The sequence below is a fragment of the Manis pentadactyla genome, chromosome 12 (genome assembly GCF_030020395.1).
Source record: "Manis pentadactyla isolate mManPen7 chromosome 12, mManPen7.hap1, whole genome shotgun sequence".
Lineage (NCBI taxonomy): Eukaryota > Metazoa > Chordata > Mammalia > Pholidota > Manidae > Manis > Manis pentadactyla.
Window position 1 is genome coordinate 22,048,533 of NC_080030.1, and position 23,775 is coordinate 22,072,307.

Genomic DNA, 23,775 nt, shown 5'->3' on the forward strand with positions numbered 1-23,775 from the left:
CACTTCTCAGTGACTGTGTCTGGTTTAGATCATTAACAAGCTGTAATAGCCTGCATGCAGCTCTCCCCTACCTTTATGGCCTAAGCCTGAGGTTTCATTCCAAAATGAAGAGTAAGAACACAGGAAGATCAGGGAGAAAAAATGCACATGGGGGAAGAGAATCACAGTGGAGGGAGAAATTTGGAAATTCAGGTGAGTCAAGCCTGAGTCAGACTCTTCTGTTATTGCTATAGTTGATGACATATTTGATATTAGAGTTTAAATTCCTTAGACACTTGAGCAGACCCAAAATGGGATCGGGGCCCCGCCAGCTGGGTCTGGTGCAGTCTAGATCCAAGTCGAAGTGCAAGTGGTAGTCAGGCTTTCTGATTGCCACTGTAAAATGTCAGTTTTAATATTTGCTACTGAAATACACAACTCTGTCTTCCACAAGCCACGTACAATACAGTACTTGTCTGAAAGTTAAACCCCGAACAGCGTTTATCCAGCATCGGTCAGTGTGACCGATGCAGGTGCTGCTCCAGAAAGCTTGGGCACCGAGGGACACACTAGCACGTCTGAGTTCCATCTGTGCTTCAGTGTGGACACTCCAGAGCAGGATGCTTGCACTACAGGAGCATGCAGCACCCTTTTGGAAATGCTTTCCATAGTGAAAATCACCATATGCTACATTAATGTTACAACCTCTAGCTGTTTGGGAGGAAATGATAGAAACAGCCCTTATGGAAAATATTTCTCCATCTTCTGCAAAACCAGGCAAAGATGTAAAATATTCACTGGCATTTGGGGTACATTTCCTCCCCAACTCAGGCCAAACCCTCATCAGAAGCCACTCTACTAATGTAATGAGAAAGCCCTGTCTTGCGAAGGGAAATTCAGGTAGTTGGTATGATTGCTGCATCCTCATCTTTTCAGGACCTCCCTGAGATGCTAAATCATAATAAAGTGGTTTGTGGAGTCTTGAGAATAAGGAGGGATGGGACATTTAGCTATTTAATGATATCAAGGTAAAAGAAGACTTCATCTATCTCACAGGAGCAATGCATTTGCCAATGGGACCAGAAATAATGCAGTCAGTGACAACTACCCACTCCAGGAGGAGTGACCTACCTGTGATATCTATCCCTGCCCAGCCAGCTAAGCCCGGGGAACCCTGCTGACATTTTCTCTATTCCTACATCTGACCGGGACTCCTGATGATGCTGTGTGGTACCCACTCACCGTGGCTGTGAACCCAGGCAGATGATCAATAAGGTCCCTTGGACTTGATGCCAGTCTGTCTTGTTAAGATGGTTTTCCCAGCTCCTCTTTGGGTTCCTACAGTTTGCCTTGGGTGTGAAGGGGACACCCTGAACCCCCAGACTTTCACCTTCTTAGGGACAATCTTCACCTTAGCCCTCAACTACTGATCATAGATCACAGCATCCCTACCACACACACACACAGCAGACTGTCTGTTGGTTTTCAGTTCTGTTTTGCTCTTGCTCCCTATAACTGGCAGAAAGAAAGCAGTGGTTCTCCATGTACAAATGAACAGGGAGAACCGGCTGCAGGGAAGGAAGAACCAGCCCACATCTGGGTCTTGAGTGGCTTCACTGAGTAACAAAGGGCAGAGGGGGACTCTCTCTGGAGTTAGGGAGGCAGAGAAGGTTGAAGCAAGCTGCAAGTGATTGCTGTTAAAACAAATAAGCACCAAGTTTATGCTCGCTTCGCAGAGAATAGAAGCAACACCCAAGTTTGATGGGTGCATCAGAAGACTTCTCAAAGGAGGTGACATTAACCCAGAGACTCAAGAGCCTATTGTGCAGACATGTGGGAGAAAGCCTTCAAGCTCAGGGAGAAAGCACACAAAAGCCCAGGGATGTAGCAAGCAGGGTGCATTGCGTAACCAGGTAGAGCAGGGGTAGGACATTTAAGGCAGACAGGAGGTGAGCTCCAGACCAAGAAATCCTTGCAGGCCTTCCAGAAAGGAAAACGGGTTTTCTTTTCTAGACCCTCAGCTGTGGGCCGCAAAGCCCTGAGCAGTTACAGAGTTAAGGACAGAAGACAGACCCTACAGGAGCATCAAGCACTGCTCCAGAATAACGTATTCCTGCTCTCCAATTATATGTAGATGCTTCTGTGATTATCTTAATATCAACTGAAGACACTACTGAACATAAAACAAAAATCATTTTTTGAACAAACAAGCACAAAGGTATGCTTGCTTTGCAGAGAATAGAAAGGCTTGTATTATTAAGTGTATCTCAATCAATGTGAAAGTCCAGTTACATGTGGGGTTTTTTTTATCACTGTATTTTGGTAAAAATAGTAAAAGTATAATTACGATCATGTGTGGTCTGCAAAATTCGACGGCATTATAAAATGTTTGGGAACCAATACCACAGGTAATGGGGAACCACTGAACATTTCTTAGAACTGAAGTAACATACAACACCTGGATTGTTTAAAAAAAAAATCCTTCTGGCCGGGCTGGAGGATAAGGCATGAGGAATCCTGAGAGGAAGAGAGAGAGAATTCCTGCCATGGTGGGAAAGGGGGAGGAACACATGAGGACAGCACCCACCTGGCGGCCAGTCAGATGTAAACGCGCAGGAAAGGGTGTCTGGGCGGGTGGCAGATTCTGGTTTGGACAAGTGCACGGCTGTGTGGTGCTTCTGAGCAATCCAAGAAAAAGCAAAAAGGGGCCCAGAGGGGGCGGCTGTCGGGGAGCAATGACCTCAACTCCAGGAGATGAGTGCGGCCAGCAGAAGAGAGGCCCCCAAAGATGTCCATGCCCCACGCCTCGGACACTGTGATGATGCAGGTCGCACGGCAAAGGGTAAAACTGCTAATGCGCTGAGCTTGAGATCGGGGAGAGGATTCTGGACTCTCCATGTGCAGGAGGATGCAGAAGAGTCCGTGGTGGAGGGCTCCCTGTGAAAGAGGCCTATGGCCCATGGCTGGCTTTGAAGGTGGAGAAGGGTCATGAGCTGAGGGACGGGGTGGCTGTTGAACTGGAAGGAGCAAGACAGAGCCCCCGAGTCTCCAAAATCACAGCCCTCACCTTGATTCAGCCCCCTGAGACCCATTCCAGATGTCTCACGGCCGGATCTAACGTAAGTACTTTGCATCGTTTTAAGCCACTGAGTTTGTAGTAATTTGTTACAGTGGTGATAGGAAACTCATCGTGTGAGCTCTGTTTGAAATACTGGTGGGCTGTTCAGGAGAAGCATGAACACAAGTGTGATATTCTGCTCCGGGGCGTGTCCTGTTTTCAGAGATGAAGGCCGAGCTCCCAGCCACACGCTTCTTTCACATGCAGACTGCGTCTCTTCAAGACTTGGTTTTATTGGTAGGACTGCCCGTTATGCAGGATTGCAGGGGAAACTGGTCGGTGACTCCAAGGGATGGATAAACAACGGCTCTCACCTGGAGTAAGAACTTACTGCGTGAGGACAGCTGAGGGACCCCCCCCAGGAAGGTGTACTTGACTTTCACACCGATACTCACCTTTGTGCCTTACCAGACCCACCAAACCACCTGTAACACCAGGCCCCAAGCTCCCTACTGCAGGTCCCACCCATCTCCCAGCAGGAGGCGGCCCCATGGGCTCTACAAGCTGCCTCTATATTCCAGAGTCAGCCTGGGCAACAACTGGAGTCATTTATATTACTTTCTTCTTATTTTATAAAAATGCATGGAAATGAAAACATGATTTCAATTATCTATAAAAGCCACAGCCTCATAAAATTTAATAGATATGAAGAGGAAAGCCATCAGGGGTCCATGTAAGTTGATCCACTGGGGGTCCTGCTGTGAAAGAAATTAACAGACTCTATGAACAAGGCCAGTCAGAGTGGACATTTGCTGAGCCTTGCAAGGTGCATGCACTTCACACGCATAAGCCCATCAGCCCACTGGGTTGGGGCCCACCTTACAAATTCGAAAGTCTAGACACAGAATGGTTGAGGTTGAGTTGCTTAAGGAGTCATGACCAGTAATCGGTAGAGCTGCGATTCAAGCCTGAACGAATGGCCTGACTCCTGAGCCAGCCGTTACCTCCCTGAGGCCTCCACCGGCACCCCCTGAAGTCATGGCCTCCCTGATACCACCCTTTCCCTGAGGTCATCTCCTGCTCCCTGCTGTGCCCCTTCTCCTGTTCTATCCACACTGGCCTCCAGGACATGCAGACACATTCCTCTGCCCCAGGGCCTTTGCACCTGTTATTCCCATTAGAAAATATTTCTCCCAGATATTTTTTATTCCCTCACCTCCTTCAGGTCATATAAACATCTCCACAAAGCACTCCCTGATGACCTCTAAAGAGATTGGGCACTCTGTCAGCATATACTGGGAAGGCCTGTCTCAGATAGGGGAGCAAGACTGGGACAAGCTGGGCCCAGGTGAGGCAAGACTCCCCAGGTCTCTCTGGGGTAGCATCAGGCACCTGTAGAGGTCAGGCAGGGGGAGCCACCTTTTAGTGCAGTAGGATGCGTGCCAGCAGGCAGCAACCTTAGCTGCTCTCTATAGTATGCCAGTGTGTTGTGGCTGATATTTAGTGGGTATGAAAAATCCCATTTTACCTCCAGTACCCTGGCCTGAGACATCATGGGGAGCAAAGTGAACAGGCCTGTCATTCACTAGATGACCAGGAGTGCTATCCGCCCTGGAGGCTGGACACAGGATGACGTCTGGCCCCTCAGTTTGGTCCTGTCCCCAAAGGACATATTCCCTGGAGCCCCTGGCGTAAGGGCTGCATTCTGTGGCATGACAAGAAAGCTGCACACAGGGACCTGAAGAATTCACACACAACACATGGACACTGGCCAGTGTCCTTAGAAAGGGGGACCCTGACTGCTGGCCTTCACTGTCAAAGTCCCGGCATCCTTGACTTCTAATCCTTCCATGGCTGTCACAGATCCCGGACGTTCACCCCACATGTGCCACGCTTTCTCCGTCGGGACTGGGTAGCCTGATGAGAGAGGCAGTGCTGTCGACACAAGGAAACTGAGGCTGGGTCTAGTGACCTGCGGCATCACCCCTGAAGAGCTCTGGGTCTGGACTTCTGTATCCACAGACGTGCTCCTTCCAACACATGGGGAGCCCTGACGTGATCCATTACAGATGCAGAGCCAGAGGGGGCTTCCATCAGCCTTGACGCCAGAATTCTCATACTGAATAAGCTTTTGACGTTGGTTGGGGACATTCCTAACACACCTCGAGGGGCACATGTGATCCGCCTCACCAGCCTGCATCTTTGATGCGGTTGAACCTTTACTCATTTACAGTAACATTCTTTGGTAGAAAGGCAAATGCAGTCATATCCATAGGTCAGAATTTATTTCATACCACCTCATTTACAGCATTTTCAAGGACCATGTTCTGCCCAATATCATTTACACTTGAAAACGAAAGCATGACTCGGTAAGGTACCAGGTCACAGCCACCTGGGGAGAAGACCTTGTCTCATTTTGGTTTGTGGAATACCTGGGTAGCTCTCTTGAGTCTGTTAAGCACAAAGAACATTCCAAAAGGTTCATTTCCACAGACACAGTAAAAAGAGAAAACAGTTTTGGAGTATATTGTATTTTTAAATTGTGACCAGCCCACACTGTAGAAGTTAAGCTAAAATAGCACTTTTTTTCTTTCTTTTTCCTTCCCTCGCCCCTCACTACCATAAATCATGCAGTCTAATTTCCCACATTTGGGGAAATCACAGGGCTTGGCACATCTGGAGTGCAGGGGATAACCTTCATCCTGGGGAAAGCACCTCTGTTATCCTAGTGTCTCCCCTGCCAGGGAAGTATAAAAGTGGCATTTTCTAATGCACAACTCTTCTGAAATACCCTCTGCAATACCAAGCTCTAAGTGTGACAATGTTTGAGGTTTGAAGTGAATCGACTTCATATTTAGTCCAAACACACACATTTAAAAATTGTTCCACCCATATCTCTATTTTCACAAAGAAATAAACATGGAGGAAAACCTCAAGTACAATTTTACCTTTACTATTCTATAAAATGTAGCAACACATTAAAAGCTGTTGCCTTTAAATGTCAACCCTCTAGATTTTTAGCACTAATAGTACAGGTTGTAGCAAGCTGGGTTAAAAATAAACCACTGAGAAAGGAGGGGCGGAAGATGGCGGCGTGAGTAGAGCAGCGGAAATCTCCTCCCAAAACAACATATCTATGAAAATATAACAAAGACAACCCTTCCTAGAATAAAGACCAGAGGACACAGGACAATATCCAGACCACATCCACACCTGAGAGAACCCAGCGCCTCGCGAAGGGGGTAAGATACAAGCCCCGGCCCCGCGGGAGCCGAGCGCCCCTCCCCCCAGCTCCCGGCGGGAGAAGAGCAGGCAGAGCGGGAGGGAGACGGAGCCCAGGGCTGCCGAACACCCAGCCCCAGCCATCCGGGCCAGAGTGCAGGGCCCTCGATACTGGGAAAACAGGGCAGCAAGAACAGTGAGCAGGCACTGGAGGCTGGGCGACAGAGGACATAAGAAAAGTGCGCGACCATTTTTTTTTTTTTTTGCTTTTTTGCTGCTTTGTTTTGGCGAGCGCTTTTTGGAAGTCTTAAAGGGACAGGGACCCCAATACTAGGGAAACAGGGCAGAAAGACCGGTGAGCAGAGGCCTGAGGCTGGCACCGGAGAATAAAGAAAAACGAACGACCACCTTTTTTTTTTAATTAAAAAAAATTTTTTTTTTAATTAAAAAAATTTTTTTTCTTGTTTTTTTTTGTGGTCGTTGTTTCGTTTTGGCGGGTGCTTTTTGGAAGTCTTAAAGGGGCAGGGCGGGTCACTTAATCCAGAGGTAGGGAATCCCGGATCTCTGGGCACCCTAACCCCTGGGCTGCAGGGAGCAGGGAGGCCCCTTACGGAGATAAATAGCCTCCCAGCAGCTCCTGCTCCAACGCGACTCCACCATTTTGGAGTAGCCGCCCGAGCCAGGCCACGCCCACAGCAACAGCGGAGATTAACTCCATAGCAGCCGGGCAGGAAGCAGAAACCCTGTCTGCGCGCAGCTGCGCAGCACAAGCCACTAGAGGCCGCTGTTCTCCCAGGAGAGGAGGGCCACAAACCAACAAGAAAGGAAGTCCTTCCAGCCGTCACTCGTCCCAGTTCTGCAGACTATTCCTATCACCATGAAAAGGCAAAGCTACAGGCAGACAAAGATCACAGAGACAACACCAGAGAAGGAGACAGACCTAACCAGTCTTCCTGACAAAGAATTCAAAATAAGAATCATAAACATGCTGACAGAGATGCAGAGAAATACGCAAGAAAAATGGGATGAAGTCCGGAAAGAGATCACAGATGCCAGAAAGGAGATCGCAGAAATGAAACAAACTCTGGAAGGGTTTATAAGCAGAATGGATAGAATGCAAGAGGCCATTGATGGAATTGAAATCAGAGAACAGGAACGCATAGAAGCTGACATAGAGAGAGACAAAAGGATCTCCAGGAATGAAACAATATTAAGAGAACTGTGTGACCAATCTAAAAGGAACAATATCTGTATTATAGGGGTCCCAGAAGAAGAAGAGAGAGGAAAAGAGATGGAAAGTATCTTAGAAGAAATAATTGCTGAAAACTTCCCCACACTGGGGGAGGAAGTAATCGAACAGACCACGGAAATACACAGAACCCCCAACAGAAAGGATCCAAGAAGGGCAACACCAAGACACATAATAATTAAAATGGCAAAGATCAAGGACAAGGAAAGAGTGTTAAAGGCAGCTAGAGAGAAAAAGGTCACCTATAAAGGGAAACCCATTAGGCTAACGTCAGATTTCTCAACAGAAACCCTACAGGCCAGAAGAGAATGGCATGATATATTTAATACAATGAAACAGAAGGGCCTTGAACCAAGGATACTGTATCCAGCACGACTATCATTCAAATATGACGGTGGGATTAAACAATTCCCAGACAAACAAAAGCTGAGGGAATTTGCTTTCCACAAACCACCTCTACAGAACATCTTACATGGACTGCTCTAGATGGGAGCACTCCTAGAAGGAGCACAGCACAAAACACCCAACATATGAAGAATCGAGGAGGAGGAACAAGAAGGGAGAGAAGAAAAGAATCTCCAGACAGTGTATATAACAGCTCAATAAGCGAGCTAAGTTAGGCACTAAGATACTAAAGAGGCTAACCTTGAACCTTTGGTAACCACGAATTTAAAGCCTGCAATGGCAATCAGTACATATCTTTCAATAGTCACCCTAAATGTTAATGGGTTGAATGCACCAATCAAAAGACACAGAGTAACAGAATGGGTAAAAAAGCAAGACCCATCTATATGCTGCTTACAAGAAACTCACCTCAAACCCAAAGACATGTACATACTAAAAGTCAAGGGATGGAAAAACATATTTCAAGCAAACAACAGTGAGAAGAAAGCAGGGGTTGCAGTACTAATATCAGACAAAATAGACTTCAAAACAAAGAAAGTAACAAGAGATAAAGAAGGACACTACATAATGATAAAGGGCTCAGTCAAACAAGAGGATATAACCATTCTAAATATATATGCACCCAACACAGGAGCACCAGCATATGTGAAACAAATACTAACAGAACTAAAGGGGGATATAGACTGCAATGCATTCATTCTAGGAGACTTCAACACACCACTCACCCCAAAGGATAGATCCACTGGGCAGAAAATAAGTAAGGACACGGAAGCACTGAACAACACAGTAGAGCAGATGGACCTAATAGACATCTATAGAACTCTACATCCAAAAGCAGCGGGATATACATTCTTCTCAAGTGCACATGGAACATTCTCCAGAATAGACCACATACTAGGCCACAAAAAGAGCCTCAGAAAATTCCAAAAGATTGAAATCCTACCAATCAACTTTTCAGACCACAAAGGCATAAAACTAGAAATAAACTGTACAAAGAAAGCAAAGAGGCTCACAAACACATGGAGGCTTAACAACACGCTCCTAAATAATCAATGGATCAATGACCAAATCAAAATGGAGATCCAGCAATATATGGAAACAAATGACAACAACAACACTAAGCCCCAACTTCTGTGGAACACAGCAAAAGCAGTCTTAAGAGGAAAGTATATAGCAATCCAAGCATATTTAAAAAAGGAAGAGCAATCCCAAATGAATGGTCTAATGTCACAATTATCAAAATTGGAAAAAGAAGAACAGATGAGGCCTAAGGTCAGCAGAAGGAGGGACATAATAAAGATCAGAGAAGAAATAAATAAAATTGAGAAGAATAAAACAATAGCAAAAATCAATGAAACCAAGAGCTGGTTCTTCGAGAAAATAAACAAAATAGATAAGCCTCTAGCCAGACTTATTAAGAAGAAAAGAGAGTCAACACAAATAAACAGTATCAGAAACGAGAAAGGAAAAATCACGACGGACCCCACGGAAATGCAAAGAATTATTGGAGAATACTATGAAAACCTATATGCTAACAAGCTGGGAAACCTAGGAGAAATGGACAACTTCCTAGAAAAATATAACCTTCCAAGATTGACCCAGGAAGAAACAGAAAATCTAAACAGACCAATTACCAGCAACGAAATTGAAGAGGTAATCAAAAAACTACCAAAGAACAAAACCCCCGGGCCAGATGGATTTACCTCGGAATTTTATCAGACATACAGGGAAGACATAATACCCATTCTCTTTAAAGTTTTCCAAAAAATAGAGGAGGAGGGGATACTCCCAAACTCATTCTATGAAGCTAACATCACCCTAATACCAAAACCAGGCAAAGACCCCACCAAAAAAGAAAACTACAGACCAATATCCCTGATGAACGTAGATGCAAAAATACTAAACAAAATATTAGCAAACCGAATTCAAAAATACATCAAAAGGATCATACACCATGACCAAGTGGGATTCATCCCAGGGATGCAAGGATGGTACAACATTCGAAAGTCCATCAACATCATCCACCACATCAACAAAAAGAAAGACAAAAATCACATGATCATCTCCATAGATGCTGAAAAAGCATTTGACAAAGTTCAACATCCATTCATGTTAAAAACTCTCAGCAAAATGGGAATAGAGGGCAAGTACCTCAACATAATAAAGGCCATCTATGATAAACCCACAGCCAACATTATATTGAACAGCGAGAAGCTGAAAGCATTTCCTCTGAGATCGGGAACTAGACAGGGATGCCCACTCTCTCCACTGTTATTTAACATAGTACTGGAGGTCCTAGCCACGGCAATCAGACAAAATAAAGAAATACAAGGAATCCAGATTGGTAAAGAAGAAGTTAAACTGTCACTATTTGCAGATGACATGATACTGTACATAAAAAACCCTAAAGACTCCACCCCAAAACTACTAGAACTGATATCGGAATACAACAAAGTTGCAGGATACAAAATCAACACACAGAAATCTGTGGCTTTCCTATATACTAACAATGAACCAACAGAAAGAGAAATCAGGAAAACAACTCCATTCACAATTGCATCAAAAAAAATAAAATACCTAGGAATAAACCTAACCAAAGAAGTGAAAGACTTATACTCTGAAAACTACAAGTCACTCTTAAGAGAAATTAAAGGGGACACTAACAGATGGAAACTCATCCCATGCTCGTGGCTAGGAAGAATTAATATCGTCAAAATGGCCATCCTGCCCAAAGCAATATACAGATTTGATGCAATCCCTATGAAACTACCAGCAACATTCTTCAATGAAGTGGAACAAATAATTCAAAAATTCATATGGAAACACAAAAGACCCCGAATAGCCAAAGCAATCCTGAGAAAGAAGAATAAAGTAGGGGGGATCTCACTCCCCAACTTCAAGCTCTACTATAAAGCCATAGTAATCAAGACAATTTGGTACTGGCACAAGAGCAGAGCCACAGACCAATGGAACAGACTAGAGAATCCAGACATTAACCCAGACATATATGGTCAATTAATATTTGATAAAGGAGCCATGGACATACAATGGCGAAATGACAGTCTCTTCAACAGGTGGTGCTGGCAAAACTGGACAGCTACATGTAGGAGAATGAAACTGGACCATTGTCTAACCCCATATACAAAAGTAAACTCAAAATGGATCAAAGACCTGAATGTAAGCCATGAAACCATTAAACTCTTGGAAGAAAACATAGGCAAAAACCTATTAGACATAAACATGAGTGACCTCTTCTTGAACATATCTCCCCGGGCAAGGAAAACAACAGCAAAAATGAGTAAGTGGGACTATATTAAGCTGAAAAGCTTCTGTACAGCAAAAGACACCATCAATAGAACAAGAAGGATCCCTACAGTATGGGAGAATATATTTGAAAATGACACATCCGATAAAGGCTTGACGTCCAGAATATATAAGGAGCTCTCACGCCTCAACAAACAAAAAACAAATAACCCAATTAAAAAATGGGCAGAGGAACTGAACAGACAGTTCTCCAAAAAAGAAATACAGATGGCCAACAGACACATGAAAAGATGCTCCACATCGCTAATTATCAGAGAAATGCAAATTAAAACTACAATGAGGTATCACCTCACACCAGTAAGGATGGCTGCCATCCAAAAGACAAACAACAACAAATGTTGGTGAGGCTGTGGAGAAAGGGGAACCCTCCTACACTGCTGGTGGGAATGTAAGTTAGTTCAACCATTGTGGAAAGCAGTATGGAGGTACATCAAAATGCTCAAAACAGACTTACCATTTGACCCAGGAATTGCACTCCTAGGAATTTACCCTAAGAACGCAGCAATCAAGTTTGAGAAAGACAGATGCACCCCTATGTTTATTGCAGCACTATTTACAATAGCCAAGAATTGGAAGCAACCTAAATGTCCATCAATAGATGAATGGATAAAGAAGATGTGGTACATATACACAATGGAATACTACTCAGCCATAAGAAAAGGGCAAATCCAATCACTTGCAGCAACATGGATGGAGCTGGAGGGTATTATGCTCAGTGAAACAAGCCAAGCGGAGAAAGAGAAATACCAAATGATTTCACTTATCTGTGGAATATAAGAACAAAGGAAAAACTGAAGGAACAAAACAGCAGCAGAATCACAGAACTCAAGAATGGACTAACAGGTACCAAAGGGAAAGGGACTGGGGAGGATGGGTGGATAGGGAGGGATAAGGGGGGGAGAAGTAGGGGGGTATTAAGATTAACATGCATGGGGGGGTAGGAGAAAAGGGAGGGCTGTACAACACAGAGAAGGCAAGTAGTGATTCTACAACATTTTGCTATGCTGATGGACAGTGACTGTAAAGGGGTTTATAGGGGAGACCTGGTATAGGGGAGAGCCTAGTAAACATAATATTCGTCATGTAAGTGTAGATTAGTGATAGCAAAAAAAAAAAAAAAAAAAAAAAGGGCAGTTCCTGTGTGGTAACCTCCAACGAGTTCTACACAAGGGTATAAAGGGCATATAAAAGTGTAGGCAAAGGGTCTGTTTGTGTTTATACAGAGGATCAAAGCCTAATTGGGCTACCCCGAAAATGAACTAAGATACGATATGAAAAAGAACTTCCAACATCTGCACTCTCTGGAAGACTCATGCCAGAAGATGATCATCAAAAAACCCCAACAAAGATCCACGCACTGCTACAGCTGTAGATGCACTCATCCCACCAGTTCCTGGACTTGCCATGGGAATGAGGAAGGAGATATCTAAGCTGGCCTGTGCATACAGTAAAACAACAAAATTGGACTGGATCTATACTGTTGGAACTCAACCAAGAATTTGGAGAAGTGCAAATTGTAGCGCTCCAAAGTCTGACAACTACAAACTATTTACTGTTAAAAGAACATATGGCATGTGAACAGTCCCCAGGAATGGGTTGTTTTAATTTGTCTGATTTCTCTCAGACTGTTCAAGTTCAGTTGGACAATATCCACCATATCATAGATAAGTTTTCACAAATGCCTAAGGTGCCTAACTGGTTTTCTTGGTTTCACTGCAGATGGCTGGTAATTACAGATATGCTTTGGTTATGTAACTATACTCCTATTATGTTAATGTGTGTGTGCAATTTAAGTAGTAGCTTAAAACCTATACATGCTGAAGTTACTCTACAAGAAGATATATCAAAGAAATAATCAATCTTCCCATGTTTTCTTCCACCTGCTACTTCTATAGCTTTTCTTCTTCCTTCCTAATTACAACCCTTAAATAGAATTCATGCCTCATATCGAATTTACCGAGTATCATAATTCTTCCAAGTGGTAAAGATACCTCAAGACAAATGCTGGGCATAGAAGCCACAGGACATAAATATGCAAAGAAGTAAAAAGCTAACTTTTTCAAACAATAAGGCTTCTCTCTCACTTACCAACTTCACATTTCCCTGTATGGCCCCGGAAGATGACTGGTTAGCCAGAGACGGGTAAGATTCCTCAAGGGAGGAACAACCTAAGACGGGCACAGTCGCAGGGGGGTCATCAGGTGAGAAATTGGGGATCAACAGAGGTGAGGCTTAGAACCTCACCCCCCCGTTCTGAGAGAAATCTTCTGCATACGTGGATGTTTTATTGTCCTGGTCTAGCTTGGATTAACACATAGTCTACAGGCACACACCTGATCATCTACATGTGCTCTCTTACAACACTAAACTATGTTTTCTACCTTTATCTTGTATCTACCTACCACTTCAGCATTTTATTAAAAATAATAATAATAAAGAGAGAAATGTGGTATCCACATATAAATCAAGTATAAAAACCAAATGAGTATTCATATTTGAACTGTTTATAGTTCATAATGCATGAGCAAAACCGAAAGTTTCTGTGATGACTGCCCTTGTACTGTTCACTATGTAACTTATTCATTATGTAAGAATTTGTTCTACATGTAAAAACTTGTTTGTTATGCCTCAGAAGATTGGAGACTGACAAAAATTAGGCTTGGGGTGGAATAATGATTGTGCATTGAGCATTGACTCCCCTATACAGAATTTTATTGTCGTTAACAACCATTTGATCAATAAATATGAGAGATGCCCTCACAAAAAAAAATAAAATAAAAATAAAAATAAAAAAAAAATAAAATAAAATAAAAAAAAAAAAAAAAAAAAAAAGGACAGACTTCCAATGGTAAAATAAATTAGTAACCAGGATGTAATGTATAGCATGAGGAATATAGTCAAGATATTGTAACAGCTTGGTAGGGTGATAGCTGGAACCTAGAATTATGTATATAAATGTTCTACCACTGTGTTGTACACTTGAAACTCATGTAATGTAATACTGTGTGTCAACTACCCTTCAATAAAAAATAATTATTTAAAAAATAAAAAAAATAAAAAAATAAACCACTGAGGAAAGCTCTCAGAACTCGGCCACACCGGCATTCTTCATGAACAGCTTCCCAGCAGTGCCCCTGAAGGCAAAGGGGGTGGACAGCCCCTCCCAGGGGAACCAAGAGTGACCACATAACACTGTCACATGCATAAACCTTCCAAGTTTTGTGTTCTGTCTTAAAAATGAATTTGCTTTGTCACTCCATGACATTTGCTTAAACATAGAAATACTGTTTAAAATTACTTACCAGTCAATAACTATTCCCCGCCCCCACCTCTGCAGTCTGGAAGCAGACTTCCCGCAGATAGGTAGGCCAGGCATGCAAGCTTGGAATGCATTTCATCGGGTCTGTCCGGGGCATTTCCACAAATGAAGTAATTTTATTCACCTCAGGTTGTAACTAAACATTTCAGGTAACTATGACTGGTAATTTCAATGGTATGGAAAAAACAGACTATGTATTTTAATTTTTGAACAAGAATATTAGTTAATTTTATTTACTAACAGAAATACAAGAAACCCTTAATCTAAAGTATAACCTGATCTTTTACTTTTTCTATAGAAAAACACAAACTGGTCTTTCTTAAATATAAAAAAGACAAAGCAAGACCCACAGAAAGGTGAAAGTCTTTTATCTGCTGGCTCTACAGAGATTTTCCTAGTTATTGAATTGATTTTGGTAAATCTGCTTCACCCACTGCAAGCCTGACATTACGATTTAATGCATTAGGCTACCTTCTGGCACTTCAGAAGTAAACCGTCACACAGTAAAACTATTCTCATGATATGGCACTTTTTCCTCTAGAAGATTAAGCCCTAAAAACTGCCACCTGGGAGAACATGAATGTCTCACAAATGTGCAGTTTTCTGACTGGGTCCCTACATACACCGGGCTCTTGGACGGCCGCAGCAGGCCCCATGACCCCCTGTGACATTCAGCTGGTTTCTGCTGCAAGCTCTCTGAAAGGCATCTGTGGATTTGACTGGTTGTTTTAACTGGTTTCAAGAGACATTCCTTTTAAAACAGGCTTTAAGAGATGTTCATGTTTCATTTTAAGATGCTCTCAAAAATGTGCTAAGATATACTTAAAATCATATCTAGGGTGTAATCAAAAAGAGAGCTATTCAAAAGAGTGTTAACAGAAAGAGGAAGCCAAACTTCCCTCACTTGTTTTGGTGGTTATGCTTTTTCCCATAAACTGTTTAAAAGTCTAAGTCAGCAACAAATACAGCTATATCTACATATGTATGTGTGTGTGTGTGTACAAAGCAGTAGATTTCGGCCAACTTCAGGAAAAAAGTACATTTTAAGTTCACAAACATTTCGCTGCAGGCCTTTCAAGAGTGTTTCACTTCTCTGCAGATGGGACAATTTAAGTGTGGAAGTTTGAAAACAATTCAGATCGGTGAGCCCTGGTGCTCTACTTACCGGGGATTTAGGCAGATCGGTACATGTGGGCTGACAGCAAATGTAACATTCTGATCTCAACACGAATCCGCAGGGAAAACTGAAGAGCTAATGATTAGCAGTGGTTTTATTCCCTATGGATGGTGCTGGAGCTACGCTTATACAGTGTCAACCACAGCTGGTATAAGAATGAAAAACCCCATAAACAATTTTTTTCTTTTTGGTCCACACAATGCATAGACTTAATGGGATTTTTCTTTGCTGTTGGTTGTTTTTAAATCTTAAGCAGCTGCATATCCATATATGACAAGAGTGATTGATTTGAGGTTCTGTAAGCAGACACCTCTCATTTTCTCTCAAGTATTTCCTCCTTAAAAAAATTTTTTTTAAGTGTGGGGTATCAAAGCTAAGAGTTGTTCTTACCATAGCTGGCCTGAGTACATAATGAACTTGCATTAAAGAGCCCTTAATGCAAGTGAGGGAGGGTTGACCACGCCATTTCTTCTGTTGCTCTTCTGTAGCAAAACTTCATTCCTGACACCCATATCTGAGGGGTCTTTTTCATATTAGATATAAATTAATACAGAAGTCTAGAGCCACACATTTTCAGGGATGAAAAATGCTTCATTTACTTCAAGAACATCTTGCAAAAAAGTATCTCAACCCTAAGCTCAAAGAACAAGAAAATCAAAGGCAAGAAAGACTGTAAATGGAGACCTCTGCCTGTAATAGGTTCTCTGTACAGGTTCTACACAGTCAAAGGAGTCGCATCAGCTAATATAGCTTCTAATATCAATTTCATCTGAAAATAGCCTTCCTGCATTTCCTGCCAGCATCATACGAAACAGCAGTACTTCTTCCACCAGGACTTGGAGAGGTTTTTCATTTTGTCTGGAGTCCTGCTTTTAGACTTCTTTGGCTGTTGCTGGGCGTCCGAGTACTGAATGCCAGCAACGATAGCCGTGTCAAAGACCTCTTTGAGGTTTTTCTGAGTCAAGGCCGAACACTCGATGTAGGAGACGGCTTTGATCTCCTCAGCACACAGCTTAGCCGCCTCTTCAGGCACTGGCTTCTCTTTGCATTTGTCCAACTCGATAAGGACCTTGACATCCTCTCTGAGGTCCGACTGAGTCCCAACGAGGATGACGGGGGCTTTGGGACAGTGGCATCGGATCTCCGGCACCCATTTCTCACTGACGTTCTGGAACGATGAGGGGCTCACGACACTGAAGCACAAGAGGAAGATGTCCGTGTGGGTGTAGCAGAGAGGCCTGAGTTTGTCAAACTCGTCCTGCAACCCATCAAAACATCCCCAAGTTATTTTTTAAGTCAATTCTCATTGGCAAAAAAGATGTCTTAACATTTTTCTGGGAATGGTCTGTCACGTAATAAAAAGTCCACTGGTTCTAGAAGAAAGAGCCCGTGTCTCAGGAAGGGTCCTGCTTTTCCCTAAGTGGCACCTGTGCTCCCAGCCTGGCAAAATCTGCCAAACGTGTCTGATGTTCTTATGGACCCTCATGACCTACCTGCAACTTAGCAGAGAGGGTACTGCAAGGAGATGGATTTTAGGAATACAGCTTACTTTAGCTAGCCTTCAGCCCAGAGCAACCCAGGCTCACTCTTTCAACCCTGGTACTCTGGCCACTCTTGTAACGTTGAGACAGTGCATCCAAACTGGTCCCCAAGATTCCAGCCTGATCAAGGTGAGCCCCCCACCTGTCAACACAGCTCCTCTGAAGAACGCAGCCCTGCCTGCCCTCATGACAGGGCTGAGCAGTGCCCACCTCATCCCACCTGCATACCCTGGCATAATCAGGCCACATACCTCACCGAGTCATGGAAACCAGACACAAAGACAGACCCAGAACTGGAGCTGAGGACCTCTGGCCAGACTTTCTCTCAGCAGCTCAGAGAGCGTGGGCCTCTCAGCATCCCTTACAACGCTGGCTGATGCATTCTCATGCTTGATCGCTAGGCCTCTTTTGTCTTCTTGCTTTATCTCCTTTTTCTCCCTCTTTTTTTTCTTTTCTCTTACTCTGTTTTCCTGCTGCCAATACCAGAGGTCCCTGGTCATGCTGCTTGGGGAAGATAAAGAACTCGGGCAAGCACATACCAACCCAACTCTTAGGACCCAGGGAACTGGGTGGGTAAGTTAGAGTTGATTACTATAAGCCAAGCACCATGCTGCTGAGGGCTCTGCAGCAGATGCACGCTGGACACCAGGCCTGTGCGGGGCCAGGGGATTCAGCGGGGGACAGACAGACACAGCACTGGCCCTCCTAGAGCCAGCTGTCTCCAAATCAGCACTCTTCCACACCACACACCCCGCAGTCCCTGCAGCGCCACATTCAGTTAATTAAAGGCCTTCACCCAACTCTCTCAAAGGGAAAGAGTTACATCATTTCATTCTCATTTAAGAGTTCTATCTGGGGGTGCCAGCCATCCTTGGGTGCAATGTGACAGATCATTTTTCAGTGGCAAGAACAAGTTCAAGAAACTCAGGTTTCTGTTACTCTTTTGGCATGCTCTGATTATTTATAGACTACTATTCACATGCACATTATTCTGTATCTGTGGCCTTTTCTAGGTATAAAGGAAACCTGGACCTGTTTTATTGAATGCACTTTCTTCTCTAGAGACTCCATATTTCAGTTCAGGGGTGCATATGGCAGTTTTGGAATGTCACTGCCATCTGTCAGTCTTCTAGAGTGAAAGTTTAAAAAGAATGACTTAGTTCTGTCAGTGCCAATTTTGTGCTGAAAAAACATAGAAACTCAACTGGGTAGGCTATGGCCCTGCTCAGAAAATCTTTTCATGAAATGTTCCCCATTCTCAGAGGCCTCAAAAGAAGCAGGACAAAACCGAGACTGGTATAAAGCCAGCCTGCTCAGGCAGCTCACCTCGCTTTTGGAAGGCAGTCACCCTTGGCTGTGCCCTGGAATCTGGAGTTGCATTACCAATAAAAAGAAAGGCAAGCACAGGATCCAGGGCTCATGACAAGGCTTTGGAGATCTGGCTCGCTGGACCTCCTGAGATTCCAGCTAAGGAGCTGGGGAAGCAAAGAAATTAAACCCTCCTGCTCATTGCCTGACCAGAACCCTTATATATTTGCTGATATAAATGGAACATACGTATGGGTGACGAGGCCAGCTGGAATACACCCTCAAGGAAATGTGTTCTGAGGCCCAGCGATTTGCAAGTGCTTGCCAGGTCAGGTCTGCAGCAAAGACTGCCAGAATTCAGGTCAAGGGCAGGGCGGGGCAGACAGGGGGCTGGCTAGTAGTGTTGGTCAAGCTGCAACCTGAGGGGTTTTTTGGGTTTTGGTTTTTAAAGTACAAAGATTTTTCTAAGTGCCTCAGGGGTCAAAAGGCTGAAGATTTTCCAACTCTATTGGCAGTGCTGCAATGAGCGTCTCCTGTTTCAGTGATAGTCCATTCTCTTAGCCAAAGGTTATGTTTCTCAAGGTCTCAGTGTGTGATCTATTTTCACTCAAGTAAGACTGGGGGCCTAGTGTTAAAAACTCCTTCTAATGTCTTATATACTCCCCTGTCCTCCCAAGCAAGAAAACCCAAAGGCACAGGAAGCAATTTCTAGTTTCTCACTTAGCCAGTAGAGCTATATTTTCGCTCTGAATTCCATAGGCAACCTGCCTTTGGGCCAGGTTATGGCTTCCTGGGCTCATGTGTCCCAGAGTCTGAAGTGAGGTTGCACAAGTCACTTCGACCCCACGCGGCTACTGTGAGGACTGCTGCAAGGAAAGGGGCATCCACGGTCAGCACTAAGGAGATATGGCTGGTGTCAAATCAAGTCCCTGAAAGTCTGTTTATCAGGTTTGGACCACGATGGGCAAGGAAGGATTACTACCTTGGTCGCAACAAATGCTAACTGATACCTGGGGAGCTGGAGAGAAACTGACTTTACCTTTCCAGCTGGGTAGTGTTTCATAAATAGTTTTTGAAGCTGGTTTTCTACAAATCTTTAGATAGTGGCTCATTCATTACATAGGAAGGTATACTTTATTGACCAGTTCATCATGGAAACACTGTTGGGGGACTGGAAAACTAATTTCCACGCAAACTAAAGCTTACCAATTCTGCACCAAACCTTTATGATTCATTCCCCTAATTATGAACTTATTTCACAAAAACATTCCTAAAATGATGCCTGTTCCTTCCTTTGAAACAGACCACAGCAAGGAAAAAAATCAAAATCGTCCTTGATAATTTAAGATTGTTTCTACAAAGCTTTTCTGGTAGAAGTCCTATTCCTCTTTCAAAACTACTTGGAGGAGCCACCTGTCCTGCCCCTCAAGCCCACGCTGCCTTCCTTTATGTAACTTCACTGCTTTCTTTCACCACTTCCACCAGCTGGTTCATCTTCCCTACAGGCGCTAAGTCAGCTGAGGGACAGGTCTACGACTTAAGTTTGCAACCCCCAGGGCCCAGCACTCCACTCATTCATGCATGCTGCAAACTGTGGGCTTTACTGTGTGCCAGACACTGTGCGGGCACTAGGCTAAAGCCCACGCTCAGGAAGCCATGTCTGCTCAGGGAACCACACCTACTGGCAGGCCCCTGGAGGGCAGGGACAGGGAATAACCCTGCCTTCTAGTTCCTCATGTTCTATCTTTGTCTCATGCTCATGGGGCTAAGAAGCCTGTTTTTGCTGCAGCAGGAATGCCTGTGTCCATCAGGGTGCTACTCTGCTACTTTACAGATTAGAAAATCTGGCCCATAGTGGGAAAAACATGCTCACTTCATACAAAGCAATTAAGCTTTAATTATAAATACCAGCAGGGCATTCAGAAAGGTTAAATATTAGAAGAGCTTGTGTTTTTTGATTTTTCGCTTCCACAGGCAATAAAATACAGGCTGTGCTTCCCGATGAAGGGGAAGCTGAGGTGCCCCAGTGGCCTGGCCAGGCAAGGAGAGAACAAAAGAGACAGGCTACACCTCCTGCCGAGGGGCCACAGCCACGCTGCGTTCAGCAAGGGATCAAGGCTGTCTGGTCTTGAGTCCCTCGGGGGCTTGAAAAATAAAGCTCTGAATATGCTGTCCCAGAGCAGGTAAGCAACTTGGCAGCCCTGGATTGAAAGAGGCACTTGGCAACACTGGAAAGTCCAGTTCTTCTTAAACGCAGGTCATGCGACACCACCTCAGGAGGTGAGGCGGCGCTTTCACCTGCTCATGGGCCCTGCCAGCACTTTCTCTAACTCCAGCAAGTGGAGAGCCTACACAATTTTTATTAACTGCCACTTCAGCAAACTCAAAAGATGGCACCCTGGGCTCCCACAGAGAGCTAGACTTCAGGGCTGAGCACCAGGCCTAGGGGGGCCGAGGGAAGTGGAAGAATCTCCTTCCTTCCCTGGGTGTCTCGTCCAAGTGCCTGGCCCTCGAGACAAGAATAAATGTGCACGATTTCCAAAGACCATATCCCCATTCATTCATTCCTCCAGCTCAGGGCAGCTTGGACCACTGTATCTACTTCAAGGGTGGGGTGGCCCAAGGCTTAGTAAGGGAAACATCAGTACTCACGGACATAAACGTCACCTTTTTCTGGAGTAGATTTTTTAACTATTTAGCTTGTTGACCTTTGCTAAAATCACTAGATCACCAATGTACTTTGAAAAATGATCACAAAACATCACTGATAATTTTTGATAAAAACAGAGTAAGTTAGATCAGAAACTCCCCTAAGACATTACCTGTCCTTCACCCTGTTTTCCCCCGGTTCTGCCCACACAGAGCTGGGCCAAACCCTGTTGTATCAGTGCAGAGCTGACTCCCTGCCCCCTGCCCTCTGACAGGGACCCCGGCAGGCGTGGGGCTCCTTCAGAAGGCTTCGGTATGACCTGGTTATTGGCAGAGGCTGTTTGGAGGCCTCTGAATGGCGGCTTCCTTTCCCAGCACTGAGCGGTGACATGATACTGACCTGTCCTGCAGTGTCACAGAGCTGGAGTCTCACAGGCCGCCCATCCACAGACACTACAGCTTAAAAACAAGACCAGAACAGCTATCAGGGGGCTTCTTTTAACCCAATAATAACAGTTTCCACTTGCACCACCACCCTCACTCCAGCTCCTGTCCTGAGTTCCGTCATGAATTAAAGACTTTCCTTAAAACCAGGAGCCCCTGCAGAGGCATTTTTGTATACAAACCCTTCAGGGCTGGCAATTCACTCCACTGTCACGGAAGAGGCAGCACAAATCCTTGAGCCCTTTGATGGAACCCCAGAAGGGCTTTGCTCACAGCCCCGGAAGATTTATTTTCCTGTCACGCTAGTTTCAGGGAACCTAAAAACAACACTGGGTGAGGGGAGGGTGGTAAGTGGGAACCAACGCTGCATTTTAAATTGATGGAAAAACTCAAACAGTTCTTGCCTTCCCTTGGGAGATGTTCCAAGACTTCAGGGTTTATCATAAAATTGTGCCTTGTTTTGAGAACATGAGCAAAGACAGGCTACCCGAATTGTCCTGTTTATAAAAGAGGGCACTGCTTATCTCTCCGTGTCAGCTCAAAGGAAGGATTAAAAAGAAAAGAGGAAGAAGACAAAGCCTTTCCACCATTCACTGGGATAGGGTATTTGGAGGGGCCTGAATCAGGGCACCGCTTGGAGGTTTCTGTTTGCATTAAGCACCCTACAACTTTATAAACTGCCTGTAGATATTCCTACTAATCGGTTGTTGGGGAGAGGGACAACACTTTTAGGTGGGAAACCATTAGCATTATTTTATCTTGGGTACCTTTGAGACGGAACAAAGCAAGCCCTTGACATCACGACTTTCTAAGAGGTCAAGAAGCAATCATTTTGAGAGCAAGAGAGAGTGTTTCACACCAGCTTCTGTGTATTCTAACTTTCTCTTGAAGATTTTTCAAAAAGACCTGCAAACTCAAAGGATTCTCTTACCTTGGCATCCAGCAAGCCACGTCCCACAGAACCCCACATAAAAAGCTTTAGGTAGCTTCAAGAAAGAGATACTGAGAAGATACTAAGAATCAGAAAGAAAGCCTGTGGACGCAGTGGAGACAGGGGAGAACGGAAGAAAAAAACTGTTCGCTGTCCAGGTTTAATGCAAAGGTCAGGCGCCAGCAGCGCCGCTAGGGCCATTTTCGCTAAACCAACTCTTCCCAAGCCCTCCCCGCCGCGCTCAAGCGGAGCCGCCGCAAGCCCAGGGCCGGCCCCCGGCGCCGCAGGGAACGGCACCTGCGCGCCCCCTTCCAGCCGGCGCTCGCGGCAAGTGCCCGGCGACCCGCGCTCCGTCCGGCGGGGTCCAGCCGCCCGGTTGCCTCCCGGGGCCCGCGCCCCCCGCGCCCCCGCACGGCCGGCTCACCCGAGAAGCGGTCGAAGGCGGTGGGCACGTACTCGGTGGGGTAGCCGTTGGCGGTGTAGCTCACCACCAGGCTCGTCTTGCCCACCGCGCCGTCGCCGACCAGCACGCACTTGACGCCGCGGCCCTCGGCGCCGCCCGCGCGCCCCCGGGCCCCCGGCGCCCCAGGCCCGCGACCCCCGCGCGCCCCGCGCTCCCGGCGCGGCGGCACGGGCGGCGCCTCGCAGCGCCCGGGGAACGCGGGGTGCCCCTGCTGCGGGGGCATCGGGCGGTGCGCTCGGCTCCGCCGCGGGGGCAGCGGCAGCAGGCCGCGCGGAGCCCGGACAAAGGCGGCCGGGCGGGTCGCGTCTCCGCTGCGGCGGCGCCCGAGGACTGCGGTCCGAGCGCCGCGGAGACCGAGCGCGGCGGCCTCCCGGCCTCCCGGCAGCGTCGCGCGGGGGGCGGGCGCGGAGGGAAGGAGGCGGGCCCGGCCGGCCGGCCTCCCCGCGCCGAGGCCACAGCGCCGCCCGCCTGCGCGCCGGGCCGCTGCAGCTGCAGCCGCGCCGGGCGGGCGGGGACCCCGGGCCCCTCGCCCCCAGCCTCCCCGCCCTGCGGATCCCGGAGCCCCTCGCCAGCCACCGCGCTCCGCCCGGGAGGGGCAGCCACGTGTCTTCGGAACGTGTCCGAATGGGACAGAATGAACAGGCAACTTTTTTTTTTTCAAGTCTAACTGCAGCCCGTCTTGTAATTTTTCTAATAAAATAATTTA

The 23,775-nt window shown here is 45.7% G+C and overlaps 1 protein-coding gene and 1 pseudogene across 2 annotated transcripts; both read right to left on the minus strand.

The window, feature by feature from the left end:
- Positions 1 to 5,597: 5,597 nt before the first annotated feature.
- LOC118922211 (U1 spliceosomal RNA) lies at positions 5,598 to 5,789 on the minus strand (annotated as a pseudogene).
- Positions 5,790 to 14,753: 8,964 nt separating this feature from the next.
- RHOU (ras homolog family member U) lies at positions 14,754 to 23,454 on the minus strand. Of its 2 annotated transcripts, none has more exons than XM_036904442.2 (3): positions 23,031 to 23,454; positions 21,632 to 21,684; positions 14,754 to 16,991 (listed from the first exon to the last, which is right to left on the minus strand). In XM_036904442.2, the coding sequence occupies exons 1-3, from the start codon at positions 23,290 to 23,292 to the stop codon at positions 16,536 to 16,538; spliced, it is 771 nt and encodes a 256-aa protein (XP_036760337.1). In that variant the 5' UTR covers positions 23,293 to 23,454; the 3' UTR covers positions 14,754 to 16,535. The 2 variants fall into 2 exon arrangements, with proteins under 2 accessions (XP_036760337.1, XP_036760327.1); XM_036904432.2 differs by having other exon boundaries at positions 21,632 to 21,690; positions 23,031 to 23,452.
- Between the last annotated feature and the right edge of the window lie 321 nt (positions 23,455 to 23,775).